Here is a 24,611-nt window from a genome sequence, read left to right on the forward strand (position 1 = left end):
GGGCAATGCGACTTTCGTGGAGGCAGAGACCTGAGACTCTGGTCACATCTCCTCAGACTGGAAAACAGAATTCTTCTGGAACAGAGGTGGGACTCAGTCCCTCAAGACCCACCCGTGCCAGCAGCCCACTTTTTTCTGGTTAAAGCCTGCCCCTCAGTTCTCACAACCTGCCAAAACAGGGCTACTAGCTATGGACCATGTGCAGAAGTCCCACATTCAAATCGTAACAACATCTAATTAGGTACCCCTGAATTAATTCCTGCCCAGAGTCTAAGAGACCCAGGACTCGGTTTCCACCGCACATCAGGAAACTTGCTGACGTGTGGGACAATCAAAAGACGGCAGGAGAACCGGAAGGCAGTGGCGGGGCATGCCTTTAATCCCAGCATTTAGGAGACAAAGGCCGGCAGATCTTGGAGTTCAAGGCCAGCCTGGTCTACAGAGTGAGTTCCCGGACAGCCAGGGCTATTTTTTTTTTTTTTTGCTTTTTCGAGACAGGGTTTCTCTATGGTTTTGGAGCCTGTCCTGGAACTAGCTCTTGTAGACCAGGCTGGTCTTGAACTCACAGAGATCCGCCTGCCTCTGCCTCCCAAGTGCTGGGATTAAAGGCGTGCGCCACCACCGCCCGGTTCAGCCAGGGCTATTATATAGAGAAACCTTGCCTTGGAAAACCAACAACAACAAAGGCGACGGCAGGAGACCCCCTTTTAAATGTTTAAGCTAATAAGACAGGAAAGACAACCATCTGCGAAAGCATTTATCTCAGTAACAAGGTACTAGAAATACATCATACGTCTCATATGTGGCTTGCTGTGCAGCTTGAGGACTGGCAGAGGAGCCCACAACATGCGTGACACAGGCAACAACTTGCTGTCCCGTTCGCAGGCACGTTCCTTCTGCGTCTGGCAAGTTCAGGCGACCCTCACAAGTCAAGCAGCTTTACAAACGGGAGGTCAGGCTCGCGTCCACTGCAAAGTTCTTAGGGTACACGTGCTGATTTGACCGGAGAGACACATAGAGCTCATAGAGGTGGGGATTGCGGCGCACCAATCGGTGAACGACTTTGCCTTCCTTCACGATCTCTTCAGTCTTTTTGTCAGTAGACATTGGGTTTTCTATGAAATCTGCATCTTTCACATACAGTTCATCTCCTGAAAAACAGTAAAACTTCATTTCCACAAACACTGCCTCATAAATTACCCCAATAGATTAATGACATGAACCAGTGTCTTTTGTATGTATTTCATGTTGAAGCTTAGTTAGCTTTTCTTGTTGTTACTTTTAATTTACTTTTAAATTTATTATTGATCCATGGTATGTGTGTGTGCACTGCCTGATACTGGGAACCGAACCCAGATCCTCTGATTATTATTAACCCATGTATGTGTACTGCCTGACGTGGGTATTGGGAACTGAACCAGATCCTGTGATTATTGTTAATCCATAGTGTGTGTGCGTGCGTGTGTGTGTGTGTGTGTGTGTGTGTGCGTGCGCGCATATGTGTAGTGTCAGACATGGGTGCAGGGAACCAAACTCAGAACCAGCAGCATAGCCTCGAACCGCTGAGACTCTTTCTTACCCAGTTTCAGGTTTTTATTACATTTGAGAGAGAAAGAAAGAAAGAAAAGGGGAGAAAGAGGTGTGTGCACGCTCGTGCACGTGTGTGTGCACATGTGGGTATGTGTATTCACGCAAGTAGAGGTCAGAGAGCAGCCTGCCAGAGTCGGGTCTCTCCCTCCAACAAGTGAGCATGCGCGATTACAGGAACTTGGACCTTACGGAGGCCAGAGGACAACTTCAGGGATTGTTCCTCCAGAACTTTCCCCACCTTTCGTTTCAGATGGGGCTTCCTACTGGCCTGGAACATCACCAGCTAGGCCAGGCTAGCTGACCCCTGAACTTCCACAGATCTGCCTGTCTCTGCCTCCCACCCGCCATTACAATGCTGGAGTTACAGGTGCCTGCCGCGGCTCTTCGTCCCGGTCCAGGGTCCAGGGGATTCAAACTCTTAATCTATCTTTCTCAATCATTTTCCACCTTAGGTGTTTCAGGATTTATTTATTTGTTTGTTTGTTTATTTATTTATTTAGGGTTTTTGAGACTAAGCGTTTCTCCGTGACAGCCCTAGCTGTCTGGGAACTAGCTCTGTAGAGCACACAGATCTGCCTGCCTCTGCCTCCCAAGTGCTGGGACTAAAGGCTGCACCACCCCCACCCGGTTCCACGTTAGTTTTTGATTCAGGGATCAGGGAACCATGGAGTTGGCCTGACCTAGCTGCGTCATAGGTTTTTCAGGTTAGAGTCCATGGCTCCTTATAGGAAAACTGTTAGTGCTTGGAGAGATGGCTCAGGGGTTAGAAACATTAGGTGCTCTTCTGAGCACCCGGGCTCAGTTCCTAGCACCCACATTACAGCTCATTACCACGTGCGACTCCAGGTCCGGGGATCTGATGTCCTCCTCTGACCTCTGCAGATACGAGACACACAGGTGCCGCGCATGTAGGCAACACTCACATACCAGGTAAAAATACGTGTTCTTTTTCAAAGCTGCTAAACTGTCCCTCTGTGGGTGAGTAACAAATCTCATTGGTATTATCTGAAACTGAAGAGGCAGATACGGAATATGGCAGTCACATAGTGCCTGCCTGCTACAGCACGAATCAGTGTCTGCCAAACTGTAACTGGCCACCAACAAGTCTCCTGATTCAAATGAGCTAACAGTTCACAAGTTCTCATAATTGAAATAAAAATGTAAAAGTGACTTGGGGCCAACCTGGTCTACAGAGTGAGTTCCAGGACAGCTGGGGCTAAGCAGAGAAACGTTGTCTAGGAAAACTAAAGGAAAAGTGAGATAAAAACGCATGAGAAAAGAATTTTGTTCATGCCTAGGAAATATGTGTGTGTGTGTGTGTGTGTGTATGCAAGTTTATAAACTCAGACTCCCAAGTTATAATAAACATGGGTTTGTGCACACTGACACACCCTTGATCCCAGCACAGGGGTGATGAAGGCAGGAGAATTGTAAGTTTGAGGCTAGCCTGGGATACACAGGAAGTTCTACGTCAGCCTAAGATCTATAGTTAGACCTTGTTTCAAAAATAAATAAAAAAACAAACACTATGTGTCCTACAGTTAGCTTTAATTATCAAAAACCATGCTTCCTACGGTCACCTGAGAAAGAGTCTTAATTGAAGGACTGCCCAGATCATATTGGCCTGTGGAGGATTGTCCTGAATGTTGTTTGATATAGATGAGGCCAGCCCACTGTGGGCAGCACCATCCCTTAGTCAGCGAGCCCCAGATGGAATAATAAAGCTAGCTAACCAGAGTCCTTTGTGAGCCAGCTAGTCAGTCGAATCCTCCAGGGTCCCTGATGCTCCTCTCTGGCTGTGAAGCGCGTTCCTTGGTTGAAAGCAAGGCTATGTGTAATGCTTGAAAGCCTGCCTTCAGGTTTCTCCCTTCGCCTCTCTCAATGACAAACCATAACCCATAATCCGAAATAAACCCCTACTTCCCCAAAGTTGCTTTTGGTCATGATATTTGTCATAGGAACAGAACAAAACTAGATAATCTGTGTATGTTAGGACTTTCCCCTTCTTTTAATTAATATTCCACCAAGCATGGTAAATCTCTTGATATTACAAAGTTTATGTCTGAGAACCACACAGCTAAATTACAAAAAAAAAAAAAAAGTTTAAAAAACAAAAACCTCAGTGGTTTAAAGAAGCTTATGATTTTGTGTTGGATTGCATGTTAACTATCAGGGGATACGCGTCGCCTGTAAGCCAGATGTTGGCCACACCCACAGGCCTAGGCTGTGAAACGGGCTATCACCCCCACCTCTGCTGGCAGCAAACGTGGACACTAAGGAGAGCACCGGCCCTTCCCCGCCTCACCTGGGAGGAGCATGATGGAGGCATCAGCAGTGGACAGGATTATCGGCATCCATTTCTGAGTCATGTCGAAGGGGCGAGCTGAGGAAAAGCTGTACAGAGCGGAGAGAGAGGCGAAAGTTTCAAGTCTTCTCATCTCGTAGAACTGTGGTGGCGCCAGCCAGATTTCTTTGGACAGGAAACACTCCGTGGCCTCTGATGGAGACAACCACTGTAGGGACAGAGGAAGCAGCTTTGTGAGTGTGTGTGTGTGTGTGTGTGTGTGTGTGTGTGTGTGTGTCCCGCCACCGGCCAGGTCTGAGGTGGCTAGATGGGTATACAAGACCTATTTGATGGGAAAGCTAATGTATCCGGAGGCCTTGCTAGATCTCTCAGGGAGCCTGAGGACATTCAGAGGCCCGGTTGCTGCCAAGTCCCTACCGGGCCGGCTTACTCAGGAGGTGGAACCTGGAAAATTGCTCGAGTCCAGGAGATGAAGGCCCACCTGGGCAACATAGTGAGATCCTGTCTCAGAAAGAAAGAACTGGTGGCTGGAGAGATGGTTCGGTGGCTAAAAAAAAGCAGCCGCTGCTTTTCCAGAGGACCAGAGTTGGGTTCCCAGCACCACACTGGGCAACTCACGATCACCCATAACTCAAGCTCTAGACAATTCAACACCCTCTTCTGGCCTCCATGGTCAGCTGCAGGCATGCTGAAGGGCAAAATAATAACAATCAAGCCACAGTTATTAAATAATAATATTAAAAGCATTAATAATGCAAGTTAGAATGCTGACAATTAGTAAAAATAATTGAAAAAAAAATCCTCTCAGCCCTGAGAACTAAACTCCCGCACCACACGACAACTTAATAAAATTTATTTCCAAACACCAAAAATGGCCGAACTGTAAGCAAATAAATAAGAGAATCTAGTGAGACCTACCACTCGCCTAGGGCTTCTGCGTAAAGTCATCCCAGACCACAGAACAGTGGGGGAACCTGAGCAACATCTAAGTCTTATTGACTCAAGCAGACACAGATCAGAATTTGGAGGATCACGTGGGGTAGTATTGGGTGAGCAGTGTGCCTGAGAAGGTCTACACAAAATTGAACCCCAAAACTCTATTACGTATTTAGTGCACAGAGTAGAACCATATGCTAGCAGAGACGATGGCTACTTCTGAGGAAAGAGTGGCCACCTGGGGGGTTCCCGACTAAACTTCATGTTTACCTGGAGCCAAGATTTTTTTTCCAATTTTCTCCAGCAGCGTATTGCCCACAGCAGGAAAGCCTTAATTAAATGTAGCCAGTACTCGGGCACTCAAGGGGCCAGAAGAGGGTCACACAATGGAACTGTAGCCAAATTAGCTCCAGAATAGACTGTAGACCCCCCCTCCCCAAACCATTTAAGATAAACCTTAAAAGAATAATCTCTAATAACTTAACTACCTGTCGGGAAAAATGAAACACTGTTTAAAAGACTAGAACAAAACTCAGCAGTCAACAACTAAAAAAAAAAAAAGTGCTAACATGTAATCAAAAACTCCAAGACATGTCAAATGCAGGAAAGATGCCTGAAACATAACTGTGCCTGGTGCTAGTGATACAAATAAGGGGGTGGGGCAGAAGAAAGTTGATAGGGCTGAAATCTTGTAATATGTTCTAGAAACCGAATTACAACCATTAGGGACTGAAGCGAATGAATCATTGTGAAGTTTGCAGAACAGGCAGTGGAAGCTCTGCCAGAGTGACCCCCATAGGGTGAGAGCTGAATCCTCGACCGTCTCCAGCAGGGAACCCCATAGGGTGAGAGCTGAATCCTCAACCGTCTCCAGCAGGGTCATGCCTTGAGTCTGCGGAGGTGCTCAGGGCAGCCCGCGGGTTTCGCGACCCCTACCTTGTAGCCCACCACCTCGGTCATGTCGGGCTCCACGCGCGGGGTCTCGCGCAGGCAGCACAGGTGGAAGGTGGTGTCGAAGCGGCGTCTGCCGCCCCCGACCGGCGTGAGCCAGCCGCCCCAGTTGCTCAGAGCCCAGATGTCGGGCGTGCAGTCAAGGTGCTCGCACAGCTGGAGGAAGTGGCGCGGGTCACTGCGCACGCGCGAGCGCCAGTCGCCCAGGCCGGGCGGAGGCGGCAGCGCCAGACCGGGCTCCTGAGAAGCGGGGGGCGAGCTCCGAGGTCTCAGCAGCAGCACCCCAGCCTCCTCGAAGGTCTCGCGGATGGCGCAGATGCGCAGCGCCACATCATCAGGCAGCGCCCCAGCGCCGGCGCCGTCGTCCTCGTAGAGCAGTCCCGGAAAAGGGAGTTGCGAAGGCGGCGCCGGGCCCAGGCCGAAACGCGGCGGCGTGTGCCGAGGCGCGAAGAGTCGCAGCCAGTCGGCCGAGCTATCGGCGGCGTGCAGCACACCGCCCGGGAAGACGTGCGCGCCCGGCAAGAAGCGCTGGTTCTGGGAGCGCTGGAGAAACAGCAGCCGGAAGCTGTCAGCGGACTGACGGGCGGCGGGACCCCGGGCTGCGGCCAGCACCACGGTGCCTGCCCGCCGCCAGGAGCTCGGGCCGGATCGCAGCGGGACGCTCATGGTCAGGTGGCCTTCAGATCCAGCTCGTGGAGCGCTCTCCCGAAACTCGATGAACTCGTCGGCTTTAGAAAGAACGGCCTCTAGGCTCCCACGCGTCTGCTTGTGGGAGGAGCGTGATCCCGGCGCCAGAGCACCACCTAGAGTGTTAGAAAGGGTCATCTCACCCGACCACAGCTGCTGCTGTCACCTACCACAGCTGCTGCTGTCACCTGCCAGCGCCTGGGACAGGGTGATCATCCTAGGGCGCTGGAGCGGAGAGAAAGAGTGCGGAAGGGTGTTGAATGGAAACCAAAATCTAGTTATGAATCTTTCCCACTAAACTCTAGTGACTAGGACTTTGACCCCTGATAATCTGGTCTGTTGCCTGTATGGCATTGGAATAGGAAGTTCCAGGAACAGACCGGTGTTGGCAAATTCACGGGAACCATACTAATAAGAAACTAGCGGGTGGACCAGATGCCAAGTTAGGAATTTGCTGTTGTGTAGGTTTTAATGTCATTGGTGAGTCCCTGTCCTTTCGGGCAGTTTGTCTGCAGTTGTGGATGCTTGCTTGTATTGCCAGGGCACCCGAGGACCTGGGGAAAGCATCTTAGATAGTGTGATTAGTTGCCTTTTCGTGGGAGATGTTGAGTCCTAGCCTGACAATATTTCCCCTCCTCTCTAACTTTTAAGTGACCGAAAGACTTGCACTCCTAAGAACAGCATGGGTACTTTTTGGAAACAGCTTTTTTCTCCCCTTTTACATCTCCTCCTCAGTTAACACATTGGGGTTTACTGATTACAAACTTGCTAACTTGGACTTTAATCCTACACGCAGACACATCAGGTGGGGAAGAAAAGCCCCTGAGCTTCAGGGTAAGGGCTTTTTAAAGGGAAAGACCACAATCAGAGTGGCACAAGCCTTGGCGTTTCAGGATTGGGTAAAAGTATACAACTTTTAGGGGGCTGGAGAGATGGCTCAGTGGTTAAGAGCGCCGTCTGCTCTTCCAGAGGTCCTGAGTTCAATTCCCAGCAACCACATGGTGGCTCTAAATCATCTGTAATGAGATCTGGCGCCCTCCTCTGGCGTTTGGGTATACATGGAGGCAGAAAGTTGTATACATAATAAATAAATATATCTTTAAAAAAAAAAGTATACAACTTTTGAATTCGTTGGTTGGGGTATAGGGGAATTTCAAAACAGTGACAGTTAGCAGACAAGAATTTTAAAACAGAGGTTAATCAGATACCTCCTGGGGCGTTTGAAGCCAGATATTGTTTGGACATCCTGGTGGGGTCACTTTGACCAGGGCTGGCACAGTTTCTTGGGAATGTTTATGACTTTGCTGGGGCTGCATTCATCCCCTAGTGAGGCTCTGTCTAAAATGGAATTCGTTCTGCTCCTTCAATTGCATCTCCAGAAACAGAAAATGGGGCCACAGGTTGAAAGGCACGCCTAGAGGAGGAAGGGAGGACTCCTGCCACCTGCCGTCTGCTTTTGATTCAACAACCCACCCAAGTCTAAACCGATGCTCTTGGCACTGCTGCAGGAATTTTGATCTGAAAGTCATTTCTTAATCTATCGTAGAATCCAGGTGGCGTGGGAACTTTATATTCTTTTACATGTATTACTTGTTTATACTCGCAAGCGCCACTGAGTGCAGGTGGATCCCAGAGGACATCTTGCAGGAGTGAGTTCTCTCCTTCCATGGTGTGGGTCCTGACGTCATCAGGTTGGGCCACAAGTGCCCTTACCTCCTGAGCCATCTCACCAGCCCCCTGCATTTAAAGAAGAAGAAAAAGTTCTTGTGGTAGCTGGATGGCACCAGCGTCTTTAACAGCCATACTGAGAAAAGCACGGTGACTCAGTTGGCTAGGCCCATAGACCATGCTAGATAAGAGACCGCCTCAGTGAGCAGAATGGTAGAATAGGAAACGAGGAAGTGATTTAAAGTACGTTTCGGAAACAGACGTGACACAGCGTGATGACTGATTGACTATGCCGAGCAAAGGAGAGGAGGAAGTTGAGTTTGGACATACCCGACTGAGGTGACCTTTTTTCAAGTCCTAGGAGTGACAACGTTATGTGTGAGACACTGAAAACTTCTTCATACTTGCCAAAGCCAGTAAGGTAGAAAGTGATTACTACGGGTGACTAATCTTTTGTGTAAGGGAATAAGTGTTTTTAAGAAAGGGCACATTCACTAAAATGGCTCCGTGGTTTTGTGGCTCTTAATGTTTGTTCTGATACCAGCTGGTTTTTCCCAGATTCGGGTCACTCCAGAGCAAGTTCACCAAGCCCTGGAGTACCAAGCCAAGCAGCAGAAGTGATGTTTATGTATTTATTTTTGCCAGGCAGGTGTTCCGCCTCTACACTCCATTGCTAGCCTCTGGTTTTCGGAGATAATATCTTGTCATTGTAGGCCAGGATGGCCTCCAGCTCCTGATCATCCCACATCAGTCTCTGAAGTTACAGAGCTGCAGATGTACACCAGCACAGTCAAGCTGTTGTGTGTGTGTGTGTGTGTGTGTGTGTGTGTGTGTGTGTGTGTGAATTGCACATAGTGCATGTACCTTCGAAGGCCAGAAGAGGTATCTGATCCCCATGGACCTGAAATCACAGGCAACTGTGAACTGCCCAAAGTGGATTATTCTGGGAACTGAACTTAGGTCTTCTGTAGGAGCAACAAATACATTTACTACTGAGCCTTCAACCCAGACATCAGATCTGAACCAGTACAGCTTTAATGCCAGCACGTGGGAGACCAAGGCGGGCAGATCTCTGAGTTCAATGCCAGCCTGGTCTACAAAGTGAGTTCCAGGACAGCCAGAGCAGTTGCAGAGAAGCCCTGTCTTGAAAACAACAGCAACAAAAAGCCATAAGCATTTATTAAACCTTCTGTGGGTAGGGAATCTGAGAACATTTGCTTGAGTAGCCCCGACTCAGTATAACCTCTATGAGAACGGTCAGCATGGTCATCCAGGCCCTGCCTGGGTCCCATTCTTTGGTAACTCACGTGACTGTTGAAGCCTTGGTTTCTTAACACATTCATCCTTCCATTTGGCTGATTGGCTGTCTTGGGGACTCATTGGCTCTGATGCCTTTAACAGCCTCAGGAGCCAGACTCCATCACTCCACCTGTTACACTGGTCAGATCCAGGAAAGGCAGGAAAGATGGAGCTATCCAGGGTCATCCTTGAAGCTGGCTACCACAGTGGATTAAAAACAACAAGACTGTCTAGCTTTTTACATTCAACAATGGGGTTTAAACCCAGGGCTCCCCAAATGCTAGGCAAGAGTCCTACCACTGAGCTAGAACCCCAGCCATAACCACCTAAGAACAATAAGAAAACATTAACAACTTCTGTAACAGTTGGCTCAACATTTTAGTGCAATAATGTAGATGTTTGATCAACTTGGATCTCTATATATGTAACTGTTATGAACAAAACTCAAAATAACCCTAGCAGTAAAGACACAACAAACTAGCAAATATGGATGTTTGTCATGAAGTATTAGAATTCAGGAAAAGTAGAGGGAAAACTTATGGTTTCAAGGGAAAACTCCAGAAAAGAAAAGACAGATCACCATGGTTTCCTTAGGGTCAGAAGCCTGGCAAGTGTTTGAATCTGTCTCCATACCTAACTGTTGAAGGAAGGCCACCTGTTGGTTTCCAGCCGCGTGGCTAACTTAGACCCAAAATAATCACACAGAAACTATATTAATTAAATCACGTCTTGTCCCATTAGCTCTAGCTTTTTATTGGCTAACTCTTACATATGAATTTAACCCATTTCTATTCATCTGTGTATCACCACATGGCTGTAGCTTACTGGGTAAAGTTCCCAGCGTCTGTCTCCAGTGGCTCTGTGGCTTCTCTCTGACTTTGCCCTCTTTCTCCCAGCAGACAGCCTAGCTTTTCGTGCCTAGTTCTGTTCTGCCTTTGCCATAGGCTCAGAGCAGTTCTTTATTCATTAACCAATAAAAGCAACACGTAGACAGAGGACCTCCCACACCACCTAACCAACCACACGTTCCCAGAGTGTCTGACCCCGCTCTGCAGTGTGGTGGCTGACTGCCAGCATCTGAGGGCCCAACAATAGGTGCATACAGGAACTCTTTATGATCGTTACTGTTAATTGTCTGCCAGTAGGTCACCAGGGAGCGAGGGACTTTGTTTACAACAGTTGCTCACCACACAGTTAAAATTACTGGATTGTTCATTCTGTTCCAATGATCTTCCCCCACAATGAAAAATGGTCCTATTTGACTTATCAGAACATACATAAAACTCTGAAAGAAAGGCAGAAAAAAAAATTCAACCAGGTCATGCTGCTGTTTCCGTAGGTCCATGTGAGCCTTCTTTCAGCCCTGAGTTGAACAAGCCCACAGACATTTCTGTTACTCATTGTGGGGGTTCCTATAAACGCCATGGCTAACAGTAACATCTGCATGTGGCAAGAAGGCAGTCTGATTCAACATGGCGCAGTAGCTGGTATTGGTTCAAACTTTGAGAGTCTAACACTGGGCAGTTTATTTTAGGCATATTTAAGTACAGTACAATTTGGATAAACAGTTTCCTGGTGTAACACAATCGACTGTGCATGAGGAGGCATAATTACATCAAAACTCTTCTCAAAACTACAGCTACTTCTTCCCTCACGATGGGGTCTAGAGACGGGCTGTATGTGTTATCTCACAGGCCTACAGGAGAATCTGGTGTGGTCCTGGTCATACAGTTAGCACAGAGGTCACTGGGGTCACTTAGATCATTAACAATCTCTCCTGCTTGGGGGAGCCCTTGGCCATGGAGATAATGCAGAGGTCATCTAGACTATTAGCCTCCTCCTGTCCTGATTGAAGGAGCTACAGCTAGCACAGGGATTACCAGGATTATAAGCCACCCCTATTCCCAGGTTTCTGGGTAGAAAACAGGCTATACATGTTTTCCTTGAAAAGACAACCTTGTCTGGTTAACATTCCTATTTCCCTTAGTGTTATTGGTTAAGGCAAGGACCTTGGTGCTCCTGACAATTTATTATCCAGTTTTTCAGTGAAGAGGGTAGAGGAATAACGTTGAGGCTTTATTTTTGTGGTAGAGGATTTGCCTGCTTTAACCCTGGTAAAACAACAACCTGGGGGCCAGGGAGATGTTTCAACAGGAAGAGGCCCTGACTGCCAAACTTGATCCACAGACCCCACAGAATAGAATGCTGACACCTGTAAGTTGTCTTTGACCTTCATGTGTGCACAGAAGCAGAAAAGAAAAATGTGGAAAACAATACACAAAACCCTAAAGCAAGCTGTGTGGAGAAGGCATTAGGTCCCCTGGACCTGGAGTTTCAGGCAGTCGTAAGCCATGGTGCTGGAATTGAACCCGGGTCCTCTGTGTGAGCAGTCAGTTCTCTAAACCACCAAGCCATCTTGTCCAGTCCACAAATCCTACTGCCCAGTTGGAGATCTCATTCTGTTTTGTAAAATGGAAACTGCCCTAAATAATGAAGTACAGATAAAAACCAATTCGATTTTTGTCTTAGTCGCTGTTCTATGCTGTGACAGGACACCATGACCACAGCAACTTTAATAAAAGAAAACATTTAACTGGGGACTTGTTTACAGTTTCAGAGGGGCAGTCCATCATGACCATGCAGAGAGCATGGTGGCATGTATGGTTCTGGGGCACGAGCTGAGAGCTATACCCTCATCCAGAGGCAGAGAGTGAGAGACCGGGTCTGGCAAGAGCTTTTGAACCCTTAAATTCCACACCTAGTGGCATACTTCCTCTAAAAGACCACACCTACTCCAGTAAAGCCACGCCCCCTAATTCTTCCTAAATAGTGTCACTCCGCAATGACTAAACCTTCAAATATATGAGCCTATGGGGGCTATTTTTACTCAAACCACCACAATCCATCACCTAATTTGTTAATCATGTTGTCTCTGTATAATGACATCCTGGAAATGGCAAAAACTATATAGATAGATCAGTATTTGCCAGAGTTTAGGGAAGGAGAACAGGAGTCTACAAAAGTCATGGGGGGAAGCATTCTATACTTACATGACAACAGCTGTTTCCTTGCAGCAGTTTGGTTCTTGAATGTTCCCCCAAAGGGTTAGGTCCTAGGCTGACTATTGGGAGGTGGTAGAGCTGTTGTTGGGGGGGGGGGCAAGGTCCTTAGGTCACTGAAGACTTTTCCCCAAAGGGGACTGTGGGATCCCAGCCCCTTTCTCTAGCTCTTCTGCTCCCTGTCCCTGAGCAGTGGACTCAGTGACTTCCTGATATTGTTATCTAGCAAGCCCACCAGAGGCTGTATTAGAGCTCTAGAGGAACAGAACCAATATACAATACATATATATGATATGTATTATCTGTCTAGCTAATGTATAATATATACATATATGTTGTCTGAAGGTTTCTGTCCTGCCCAGTCCTTGTTCTGCCCAGTTCCCGCAGTTGTTAAGTCCCAAAGAAATCACACAGAAGTCTATATTAATGATAAACTGATTGGCCCATTAGCCAGGCTTCTTATTAACTCTTATAACTTATATTAACCCATTATTTTTATCTATGTTAGCCACATGGCTCGGTACCTTTTTCAGCGGGGCAATCACATCTTTCTTTTTCTGTGGTTGGGACAGGACTGGGGAGGAATAAGCTTCCTCCTTCCCAGAATTCTCCTGTTCCCCTTGACCCACCTCTACTTCCTGTCTGCTTGTTCTGCCTATACTTCCTGCATGGCTACTGGCCAATCAGCATTTATTTAAAACATAATTGACAGAATATAGACAAATGTCTCACAGCACATATATATGGCTGTGTGTGTGTGTGTGTGTGTGTGTGTGTGTGTGTATGTATGAATGAGGGGCTGGAGAGTGATGGCTGAGAGCAATTGTTGTTCTTATGGAAGACCCAGGTGCACTCCTCCATTAGAACACGGGGATTTACATGGTGGCTCATTCATCTGTAAATTTAGTTCCAGAAGATCCATCGTCTTCCTTGGGGACCAAGCACACACGTGATACACACATGTATATCCAGGAAGACATTTTCAAGGGGCTGGATGTTCCAACAATGGCTCAGACTTCTAAGATACATACCTCAGCAGTCCCACTCTGGAGCTGAAGGCCTGGGAGCTTCCTGGAAAGTCACTGGTTTTCAGTCCACATTGGAAATCTGAGGAAGCTGGGGTCTGAGGTCAGCAGAAAACTGGAGGGTCACAGTGGCAGCGACAGATGGGTTTGCTGTCTTTATATGGTGTCATCTGTTGGAAGGTGACACTCTGATGGCGGACCTCCCTTTTCACTTCATCTTGATGGACACTTCCAGAGGTGTGTTTACTGGGAGATTCTAAATTCAGTCATGTTAACAATCAACGTGGACCTTCTCCCTCATACCCAGGAGAAGAGGCATCCCGTTGTCCAGTATGGGAGCCGCCATTCTACTCTTCCTAGACTGTCACAATATTATGGTGTTTGCATTAAATAATCCTTACTAGATACAAAACCAGCAGCTCGAAACAGCAGGTGCTAAGGAGTTAAAAATTTCCCAGGGTATTCCAGGAGGGGAAGGCTGAAGTCCTGGCACCAAAGAAAGAGTGCAGGCCTCCAGGAAGAGGTTCAAACAGTTCCGAGAACGTAGAGCAAAGGGAAACCATGTATTTCTGTTCCTGATTGTTTTCATCCTCGCCGTAAGACTGTAGGCTGCTGCAGAAGAGCACAGGGAATCTAAGAACTTTTCTCAGTTCTGGCCAAACTAAATCTTTTCTTCTTTACTTGTTTCTGTTTTCTTTTCTTTCTTTTTTTTTTTTTTAAGATGTATGTATTTCTTATGTATACAATTATGCCTACAGGTCAGAAGAGGGCAGCAGATCACATTACAGATGGCTGTGAGCCACCATGTGGTTGCTGGGAATTGAACTCAGGACCTCTGGAAAAGCAGCCAGTGCTCTTAACCGCTGAGCCATCTCTCCAGCCCCCTTGTTTCTGTTTTCTAATTTCTTCTGAAATACAGGGAAACAAAGACGGTGAGCTGATGGCCCTAAGTGCCTGGGAACGGCTGTAAGTGTACCTCACGCCATCTTGTGTAGACTGTGCTTCGGGAACGAACCATCTGAGAAAGCCCTACGTATGTTAAATCTTCTCCAGTTCACTGATTGTGAGACAGGATGGGAAGATGGGGAAACATGACAACTTGGGAAGAGAAGCCTGGGAGAGAAAGTGGTCCTTGGGTTACAAGCCCTGACCTGCTTTTGCTTCTGAGACAGGAAGGGAACCATCAGACCCCCTGATAAAGCTGAACTTCCTTACTGCACAGTCCATATTTACAGACATTTCAGACAAAGATGAGGGCTAGAAGAGGGGTATGCGCATGGCTCAAACCAAGTGGAGTTCCAGATTGCTAAGGTATTCCCGGTGCTTGCCTGCCTCAAGTCTAGCCAAAACCTGGCAATTCCAGAATCAGTGAGAGACCCTCTATCGTGGGGCAGAGAACGGAAGGACACTTGGCATCCTCTTCTGTTCTCTGTGCTCATGCGCTGCCAGCTATATTCCCACACACGTGTATGCCCCCACAGTCACACACCACATACATACAAAAATTTAAATATGCATATCTGCATATGTGTATGCACCAATATATAAAGGCAGCACAAGACTCTCACACACATGTGTGTATATATACAGTTTTATATATGTATATGTATGTGTGTGCACCACTTGTGTGCAGTGCCCCAGAAGACCTGAAGCAGGCATTCAAATCCCCCTAGAACTAGAATTCTAGACAGTTGTAAGTGTCTGGAAATTGGTCCTCTGTAAGAGCCACTGGGGCTCTAAACCACTGAGCCCCTTCTCCGACTCCCACACAAAATTTTAAATAAGATGTCACAAGCAATAAATGTACTTACCAAGGCTTTAAATGATACCTAAGTTTGAGTGTTTCCTACTAAAACACCTAAGCAATTCTCCTCAAATCCCTACCCGCCCCTACACGGTGGTACACACCTTTAGTCCCAGCACTCAGGAGGCAGAGACAGGTGAATCTCTGTGAGTTCAAGGCCAGCCTGGACGACAGAGTGAGTTTTAAGACAGTCAGAGCTACATAGAAAGAAAAAACCTTGCCTTGAAAATCCAAAAATAACAAAAACAAAAGACAACTCCACCTTACAACTTTGTTTACTGTTGAGCACTGTGTCACACTCCTGTGAACCCGGAACTTGGGGAGCAGAGACACTAGGATCTCTGTCAGTTCTAAGCCAGCTGGTCTACATAGTAAACTTCAGGTTAGCAAGGGATTCTGTCTCAGAAGATGGGATGGAGTAGGAGAGGTTGGGATTAGGGTAAAATATCAAACAAACAATGTTTAAAAAAAAATCCACACGGAAACCTATAGGCTAAACTGTTGTTGGAGGCTGGTCATTGGTTCCTGGCTGCTCAGACCCAAAATAAACGCACAGAAACTATATTAATTGCATATATATATATATATATAGCCAATAGCTTAAGCATATTTCTGACTAACTCATATCTTAACTCATTTCTATTAATCTGTGTATCGTCAAGGTTCTGGTTTATCTGTCTCCTGCAGGTGACTACATGGCATCTCTTTGACTCTGCCTACTCTCTCTCTACATTTCTGCTTGGATTTCCCACCTGACTTTACTCTGTTAAACCACTGGCCAAAACAGATTTACTCATTAACCAATAAAAACAACACATATACAGAAAGACTTCTCACACCACTAAACTTTACAGGGAAATTAAAATACTTTTTCACGGGCATTTAAGCACGGGTGCTCTGCATGGAATGGTTACCCCAGAAGATACAGATTATCAAATGAAAATTGCCATGCCGGGGGTGGGGCATCTTCTTATCAAATCCCAGTTTTGTCGGGGTGGAGGTCTGAGCAAAGACTTTTTAGTGCCGTGTGGAGCTGTGTCTCCACTGTGCCCACTGTGCCAATCAGAGCTTGGTGATTGTGGAGCACCGGGATGGTACAAACGCAGCACCACAACCACCTTGGGCTGTCTTCACCCCTTTTAGTCGCCACGCCCATTGCCAGATCTCTGCCTCAGACGGAGCATCTCTTTTGTCCTCTGGGAACCCTTCTAGAATGTGCTCAGTACACTACTAACTTCTACCCCAGAGTAAGAGCCTATCAGACAGCAGTGGGGCCTCCAGCCAAGGATTCAGGGCTTTTCATAGACTCTCCCCCTCATACATCCACCAACTGTATTTGGCAAGTGTATTCATGTATGATTTTCTTTGTTCTATCACTATAAGAATTTTGCAAAATAGCTGTCCGATGGAACACGAAATCTGGAGTCATCGAAACCCATGTTTCTCAGGCCAAGGCACTCATATTCACCCCCAGAATAACCTATCTTTTATCCCCTTGAGATGAGAACTGTATTTTATGGGTATGGGTGTGTGTGTGAGGACAAGAGATAGAAATTGGTTAGACAGACTTAGGGACAGGAGCTCTGAAAGCAGCCCTTTATTTTTGTCCTTAGCCAGAAGCCAGACATATCCTTGGTTGTGTCCTGGCTGGAAGCCAGGGATGTCAGAGAGTTCTAGTTTCACTCTTATAAATAAACACCTCTCCTAGAACGGTGGGTGAGGGTGTGAATGAAACTCCAATCCAGACAACAATGACTTCAGGTCAACAGCAAGCCCAAATAAACCCTTTCCTCCCCAAGTTGCTTAGGATCACTGTGGTGGTTTGGATAAAAATGGCCCCATAGGCTCCTAGGGACTGGCCCTATTAGGAGGTATGGCCTTTTTGAAGTAGGTGTGGTCTTGCTGGAGGAAGTGTGTCACTGGGGTTTTGAGGTCTCAGAAGCCGAATCCAGGCCCAATGTCACTCTCTCCTCTTGCTGCCAAGATGTAGAACTCTCAGCTACCTCTCCAGCACCATGTCTGCCTGCACGCTGCCACACTTCCTGCCATGACGACAATGGACTAAACATTGAACGGTGAGCCAGCCCCAACTAAATGTTTTCCTTTATAGGCATTGCTGTGGTCATGGGGTCCCTCCACAGAAATAGAAGCCCTAACTAAGACAGTCACATCGTTTTATTACAGTAGAAATAGCAGTTTGAATGCAATTGGCCCCATAATATCACAGGGAGTGGCACTACGAGGAGGTGTGGTTTTGTTGGAGTGGGTATGGCCTTGCTGGAGGAAGGGGCAAGCTTTAGGGTTTCCTCTGCTCAGGATACCATCCAGTGTCTCAGTCGACTTCCTGTTGTCTGCAAGACGTAACACTCTCAGCTCTACCGCTGCCTGCACACTGCCATGCTTCCGCCATGACGATAATGGACTGAATCTTTGAAACTGCAAGCAAGCCCATATTAAATGTTTGCTTGGTAAGAGCTGCTCTGGTCACGGCGTCTTTTCACAGCAAAAAAACCCACTAAGACAGTAAGACACCCTAGAAGCGCAGAAAGCAGGCACGGTGCGCACACCTGTCAGCTCAGCACTTAGGAGAGGCTGAAGTGCAGGGTGGAAACAGTTGAATCTGTTTCAGCCTGTCTCCTAAGTGATGCCAGAGTCTCCTGAGGGAGGGACATTGCGGTCACTTTGGAGGCCACTGAGAATGGGGATCAGGGCTCTGCTGAAGCCCATTAAGGGACAGCTATTTCCTTCTGGTCAAAAGAATAGAATCTTCCTCTGGCTCTGGGTAGAGATCTGACTTTATGATCTGCTTTAAATTAAAAAAAAAAAAAAAGAACATTACATAATCTCCTCCCTTCAGAGTAATCCAGCTGGGCCTGTCACTCATCTAGCTGGGCGACCACCTCTCAGGAAGGCTGGCTCACCAGACGGCCCGTAAAGGATTGGGGAGGAATAATTATCCCTTTAATGAGATAACATACTTAACCTCCCCAGAAACCACACCCCCGTGCAGTTGCTTGCAAAGCCTCTACCATGTGACTGCCCTGCATTTCTGCTTTTTCTCTTTCTCCATTCTTTATCTTTTCCTTTCTTTAGATGCTGTCCAGAGCCTACACATGCCTTCCCCTGTGTTCTGGATCTTCTTATTCTTTCTCTCGGAAGCTACACACCCATTTGTCTTTTGTGCTTACAAATGGCATGGCTTTCTCTCTTCCTTTTCCTCCCTCCTACTGACAGCTGCCAAGAGTACAGCTTGTCTGTTCTGTTGTTTTTCTCTTAAACTATAAGAAAATTGTCCTTATACATTTACATAGTGAAAGGAGAGAACTGGCCCCTGTAATTGGACTCTGACCTCTACACACACACACACACACACACACACACACACACACGATAGATAGAAGATAGATAGATAGATAGATAGATAGATAGATAGATAGATAGATAGATAGATAGATAATAGACATACAAACACGTTTGAGGCATAGTTTTGTCCCTCCTCTTCCTGCCCCTTTCCTTTTTCCTCTCAAACATATATAAATCTGCCCTTGAGCTTCCTTCTGAGTCCATTTTTAAACTCTTTTTTTATTAATGAGAAGAAACTCCCAGATCCCTTTGTAATAGGAGACTGTGAAATAGATTTGCCTTGTTCTCCTCTGTTGCTAGAGGGGAAAGCAGAGGTCCTTGAGCTTCCTTACCCCAGGTAAGCAGTAACTCTGTGGCTGGGATTCTGGAAAAATCAAGGGCCATGAAAATCAACTCACACCCAACACTGCCAGGTTCTTTGTCTTAGGAACTTGAAGAATCAATTTCATGGACAATGGGGAAGGTAGATTTTTCTCAAGGAGTTTATTAGTATAGATTCATAGCTAGGAGCTTAAGAGAAGGAAGCAAGGGAGTTCCTGTATCCCACCCATGTTGGGCAGCTCACAATTCCTCTAACTCCAGTTAGATCCAATGCTTTCTTCTGGTCTCCATGGGTGACGTACTCATGTACACATTTACACACACACACACATATACACACACACAGTGCAGACACCCTCATATTGGGGGTCACCCATCCTGTGAGGCTCCTCATGACTTGGAGTGAGAATAAAATGGAGGAGGGGTAGAGAGAAAGACAGACAGAGAGGAGAGAAGGAGGGAGAGAGGGAGGAGAGATAGAGAGAGGGAGACAAAGACAGAAAGAGAAAGGAAGAGAGAGGATGGAGGGAGAGAGAAGGGGAAGGGAACATTCACACACATACACAGAGAGAGAGAGAGAGAGAGAGACAGAGAGACAGAGAGACAGAGAGACAGAGAGACAGAGAGAAAGAAAGAGAGAGAGACAGAGAGAGAGAGAGACAGAGAGAGAGAGACAGAGAGAGAGAGACAGAGAGAAAGAAAGAGAGAGAGAGAGAGAGAGAGAGAGAGAGAGAGAGAGAGAGAGAGAGAGAGATATGAGGGGGACAGAGATAGCCTGGGACAGAAAGTAGCTTTAGAAAAATCCCCTGCAAAAAGGGATATCAGGCTTTAATATGTTTTAGGGGGTGTAGGGAAGTTTTACACCCCTTGATTTAATATGGGACAGACAATGTATCAAAGAACACGGGCATGGGAGAGCTAGGTGCTGGTTAGGACCAGATATTAGGGACTGCTTTTAAGCCATAGCATAGGCAGACAGTTGTTTCTTTTTATTTTTTATATATAATTTATTTTTATTTTATATACATTGGTGTTTTGCCTGTATGCATGTCTGTGTGAGGGTGTCAGATCTCCTGCAACAGAAATTACAGGCAGATGTGAGCTGCCATGTGGGTGCGGGGAATTGAACCCTGGTCCTCTGGAAGAGTGTCCAGTGCTCTTAACTGCTGAGCCATCTCTCCAGCCCCAACAGACAGTGTCTTAACTCTGTCTCAAGGAGAGAGCTGCAATGGGTAAGGCCTGATTTCTCCAGGCTGTGGGAGCAGGTTTCTTGGGGTGACAACTGTCTCACAGGGTCACACACTAACCCAACACTAGTCAAGGGCAGGAAAGTCAGAGCTGCTTGTTTTTAAGGCTCCTGTCCTAAAGATGTCCTGCCAGTTTCTCTCTCTGTCTTTATCTCTTCCCCTCCGAGAGTTCATGAATAATAAAAGTGTCGCATTTACAATAAGCTCCTTTGGAAACACCTGACTTTATAGAATGAGGTAACTTGGGGCTAGAGCCCCAGGAAAGCCCTCTGCCCCCAGTGATGGAGGATTAGAATCACTGCTTTCAACCCTGGGGATGTGGGAGGGGAAGGAGGGAGTCTGGGCTTTAGACACCACACAACTCTGAAACGAAACCATGCGTGGTGATACAAGCCTGTTAGCCCAGCGGTCGGGAGGCTGAGGCAGGAGGAGCCTGTGTGTAAGGAGAGCCTTGTTAGGAAGGACAATCTCAGTGCTGCAGAAACAAACAAACAAAGCAAAGCAAAGGAACTTGACAAGGCAACAGCTTCTTGCAAAAAGGGTACCTGTGCCAAAACGTAAACCAGGTTAGCAAGCACACAGGGTGAAATGGCCTCTGGCTTTTATGCCTGATGAAGCTGATGACCTTGTCTCATCCCATTGTCAGAGCTCCACGGTGTGACGTGATAGGCTAATGGGTGCAAAGAGTCAGGGGAGACCCAGGGAATATAAGCGCGGTTGAGCTGACTAACTTTGATGGGAGGAAATAAATGTTTCATATAGTCTGTGCTCAGGAGTGCGCTCAAGGTCAGTCTAGATGACATGACAAGATATTGTCTCCTGAAAACAAATAGCAAGCAATAAATAAGTAAACAAACAAGCCTCTGTAATAAGACATTTGATGTGGTTCTGAATTATTAAACCCATAGAAGCGCAGGGCGGGCAGATGGTATGCTTAAGGAGAGAAGGATGGCCAACAGTGGTGGCGCACGCCTTTAATGCCAGCACTTGGGAAGCAGAGGCAGGCGGATCTCTGTGAGTTCGAGGTCAGCCTGGTCCCGTGCTCACGTCTTGCCCCGCACATCTCTTCACCTGGCTATTCTTCTGTGTCCTTTATAGTAGCTTTTTTAAACAGGCTAGTTAATGTAAGTGAGGTGGTGCTCTGTCTGGTTCTGACAGAAAATTATTAAGCCTGTTAACACAAAATAGACACAGTGTAATCAGAGCTTTGGGGCAAAGTGCTGTCTCCAGCAGGACCAAAGGACTAGTATGGCTGTCCTTCCCTATGACCCAGCTAAGGAGGGCGATGCTGGAGAATTCAGAGAGGGGAGGAGGTCTGTGTAATGAAACAGTCCTAGCCAGAGCCAGGCCTGGTGCAGAGGCAGTCCTTAGAGGGTGTCATTGCTGTTATCACTTGAGAGCAATACTCTGGATCCCATGAGATGGTTGCTCCTGCTACATGGTCTTGTAACCTCCCCACTACGTGCAAACACTCACCCTCATTTTGAGGACCACCCATCCTGGGAGGCTTCACCATGACCTAGAGGTAGCTTCAGTCCCTTGTACAAGCTGTTTATCGATCAGTCTTATTGATCAATCCTATTGATCAGTTCTGCTGTTCCGAGGTTACTGTAGGAAAGAGTGACTCAAAAAGAGAGGTTAGAGAGGCCAAGGCAGGCCCGAGAAGGACAAGATGGCATTAATTAGGCCAGTGAAATGGATATCTATTTCATACAGCCAGATAACAGTAGTCTCTAGAGAAATAAAGCCAGCAGAAGTTACAAAATTTAAGAGATTTATCTTGATGTGTGTGTGTCTGTGTGTATATGTGTGTACGGGCTGTGCATGTGCTATGCGTGTTATGTATTGTATATTTCTGTGTATTGTGTATGTGGTGTGGGCATGTATGCATGGGCTGTGTGTTGTGTGTGTATGTATGTATTATGTATGTGTATGGTGTGTGTATGTTCTGTGTGTTGTGTGTATTGTATATTTGTGTGCATTTATGTGGTGTGGGCATGTATGGGTAGGCTGTGTGTGTTCTGTATGTGTAGATGTGTGTGTGCATGTGGTATGTGTGTATGCATGTGTGGGTTGTACGTATGTATATGTGGTCTGTGTGTGGTGTGTGTGCGTGTAGTATGTGTGTATGTATGTATGTATTGTATGTATGTATATGTGGTCTGTGTATGGTGTGTGTGCGCATGTGGTATGTGTGTATGTGTGTGGGGGTTGTGTGTATGTATATGTGGTCCGTGTGTGTTGTGTGTGCATGTGGTATGTGTGTGGGGGTTGTGGGGGTTGTGTGTATGTATATGTGGTCCATGTGTGGTGTGTGAGTGCATGTGGTATGTGTGTTTGCATGTGTGGGATGTATGGGTTGTACATATGTATATGTGGTCCATGTGTGGTGTGTGTATCTATGTAGTATGTGTGTATGTATATGTGGATTGTGTGTATGTATATGTTGTGTGTGGTGTGTGTGTGTGCATGTGGTGTGTGTATGTATGTGTGGGTTGTATGTGTGTATATGTGGTGTATGTGTGCATGTGGTATGTGTGTATGTATGTTTGGGTTGTGTGGGTTGCGTGTATATATATATATGGTGTGTGTGTGGTATGTACATGCATGTGGTATGTGTGTATGTATGTGTATGGTGTGTGTGTGTGTGCAAGCGCATGCAGGATCCTTCACTGAACATGGAGCTTGAGCACTTTTTTTCTGGTGATGACAGCAGCCAGATGGTCTCAACGATGCCCCTGTCTCAGCCATGCCCCTGTCTCAGCCCTGTTGCCTTCCCCACACCAGCCAGGACATCATGGCCACATGCAATTTCTTATTTGAATTTTTTTGAGACGGGATTTCACTATGTAGTCCCAGCTGGCCAGGAACTCACTTGTAGACCAGGTTGGCCTCAGACTAAAAGAGTTCCACCTGTCTCTACCTCCCGAGTGCCAGGACGGAAGACACATTTACATGGCTACTCGAGGCCAGAATTCGGGTCCTCTCCTGTGTATAGCATGTGTACAGCAAGGGTTCTTACCCAGAGCCGTCTCTAAAGCCCAAGACTGGCTCGCACTGTGCTGTCCAGACTGGGGTCTTGTCTTCATGTCACAGATGGACCCCAGTCCTCTCTAAAACACCCCCACGTGCATACAGAAATATGCTTACTATGCTTCTGGGTGTCTCCCAGTCCGTTCGAGTTGGTAACCGGCATTAGCCACTAATTTACGAGGACCCAGGATGTAGCTGGGTGACTGGAGGGCAGCAGCATGATCAGTCCCTGGCACCGTGTCCCCACCCTAAATACAAAGTATTGGAGCTCAGGACACATATGCTATGGTGGAAGGCAGGCTCATTAGAGAGGGGCTGGGAAATACTCTGTTTGTTTGTTGGAGACAGGGTTTCTCTATGTAGTGCTGGCTGCCCTAGAACAAGCTCTGCAGACCAGGCTGGCCTCAAACTCACCACTCCACCTGCCTCTGCCTCCTGAGTGCTGGGATTAAAGGTGTGCCCCACCGCCACCCGGATAAGTCTATTTATTTCTTTTAGCATAAGATCTTATTATGTAGCCAAGACTGGCTTTGGTTTCTCAGCCCTCCTGCCTCTGTGAGCCAGGGTCACAGGCAAACCATCACCCCTGTGAGTGGAGGCTCCTGGGGAGGCTATACTTCTCCCCAAAAGAACCTCAGTGATGGGGAAGAGTTGGAATGTTGCAGGTCCAGAGTCTAACTACAGTTTATCTTGGGCTACCTTTATAGTCCCCTGAGTAGCCATGCCTTGTCCACGTCTATGCCTGACTTAACATCCTAACAGATGAAACTTTTGGATTATATTAACTTAACAAAACCTTAGTTTCCATCAACCCAGAAAGCTAAGAAAGCCATTGGATAGAATCTGGGGCCCATAGCAGAGACTTCTTCATTCTGCTTTAGCCTGCTGCCTGTGTCACAGTTCTATTGGTGTCAAGAGACACCAAGACCAGCTGGGCGGTGGAGCACGCCTTTAATCCCAGCACTCGGGAGGCAGAGGCAGGTGGATCTCTGTGAGTTCGAGGCCAGCCTGGTCTACAAAGCGAGTTCCAGGACAGGCTCCAAAGCTATAGAGAAATCGTGTCTCGAAAAAGAAAAGAAGAGAGAGAGAGAGAGAGAGAGAGAGAGAGAGAGAGAGAGAGAGAGAGAGAGAGAGACCATGACCATGGCAGCTTTTGGAAAGAGCATCTAATTGAGGCTTGCTTGAAGTTTCAGCGGTTAGTCCACTATTGTCACAGTGGGGAGCATGGTGGTAGGCAGACTTGGTGCTGGAGAAGTAACTGAGAGCTACATTCTGATCTGCAAACAGTGTGTGTGTGTGTGTGTGTGTGTGTGTGTGTGTGTG

General features: G+C 47.0%; 1 protein-coding gene across 1 annotated transcript; it reads right to left on the reverse strand.

Annotated features, from left to right (window-relative positions):
• Positions 1 to 744: 744 nt before the first annotated feature.
• Nudt19 (nudix hydrolase 19) lies at positions 745 to 7,543 on the reverse strand. The gene is made up of 3 exons (XM_050124513.1): positions 5,768 to 7,543; positions 3,896 to 4,103; positions 745 to 1,151 (listed from the first exon to the last, which is right to left on the reverse strand). The coding sequence occupies exons 1-3, from the start codon at positions 6,605 to 6,607 to the stop codon at positions 940 to 942; spliced, it is 1,260 nt and encodes a 419-aa protein (XP_049980470.1). The 5' UTR covers positions 6,608 to 7,543; the 3' UTR covers positions 745 to 939.
• Positions 7,544 to 24,611: the final 17,068 nt, after the last annotated feature.

The sequence above is a fragment of the Alexandromys fortis genome, unplaced genomic scaffold (assembly GCF_014885135.2).
Source record: "Alexandromys fortis isolate MF-2015 unplaced genomic scaffold, M_Fortis_MF-2015_v1.1 scaffold_198, whole genome shotgun sequence".
Taxonomy (NCBI): domain Eukaryota; kingdom Metazoa; phylum Chordata; class Mammalia; order Rodentia; family Cricetidae; genus Alexandromys; species Alexandromys fortis.

What these genes read in the sequence shown, in the direction of transcription:
- Nudt19 (XM_050124513.1), bottom strand. Translation starts at nt 6,607, where the DNA reads ATGACCCTTTCTAACACTCTAGGTGGTGCTCTGGCGCCGGGATCACGC. An exon ending in CCGAGGTGGTGGGCTACAAG is followed by an intron (nt 4,104 to 5,767) that starts GTAGGGGTCGCG and finishes CTGTCCCTACAG; the next exon opens with TGGTTGTCTCCATCAGAGGC. An exon ending in CTCCATCATGCTCCTCCCAG is followed by an intron (nt 1,152 to 3,895) that starts GTGAGGCGGGGA and finishes ACTGTTTTTCAG; the next exon opens with GAGATGAACTGTATGTGAAA.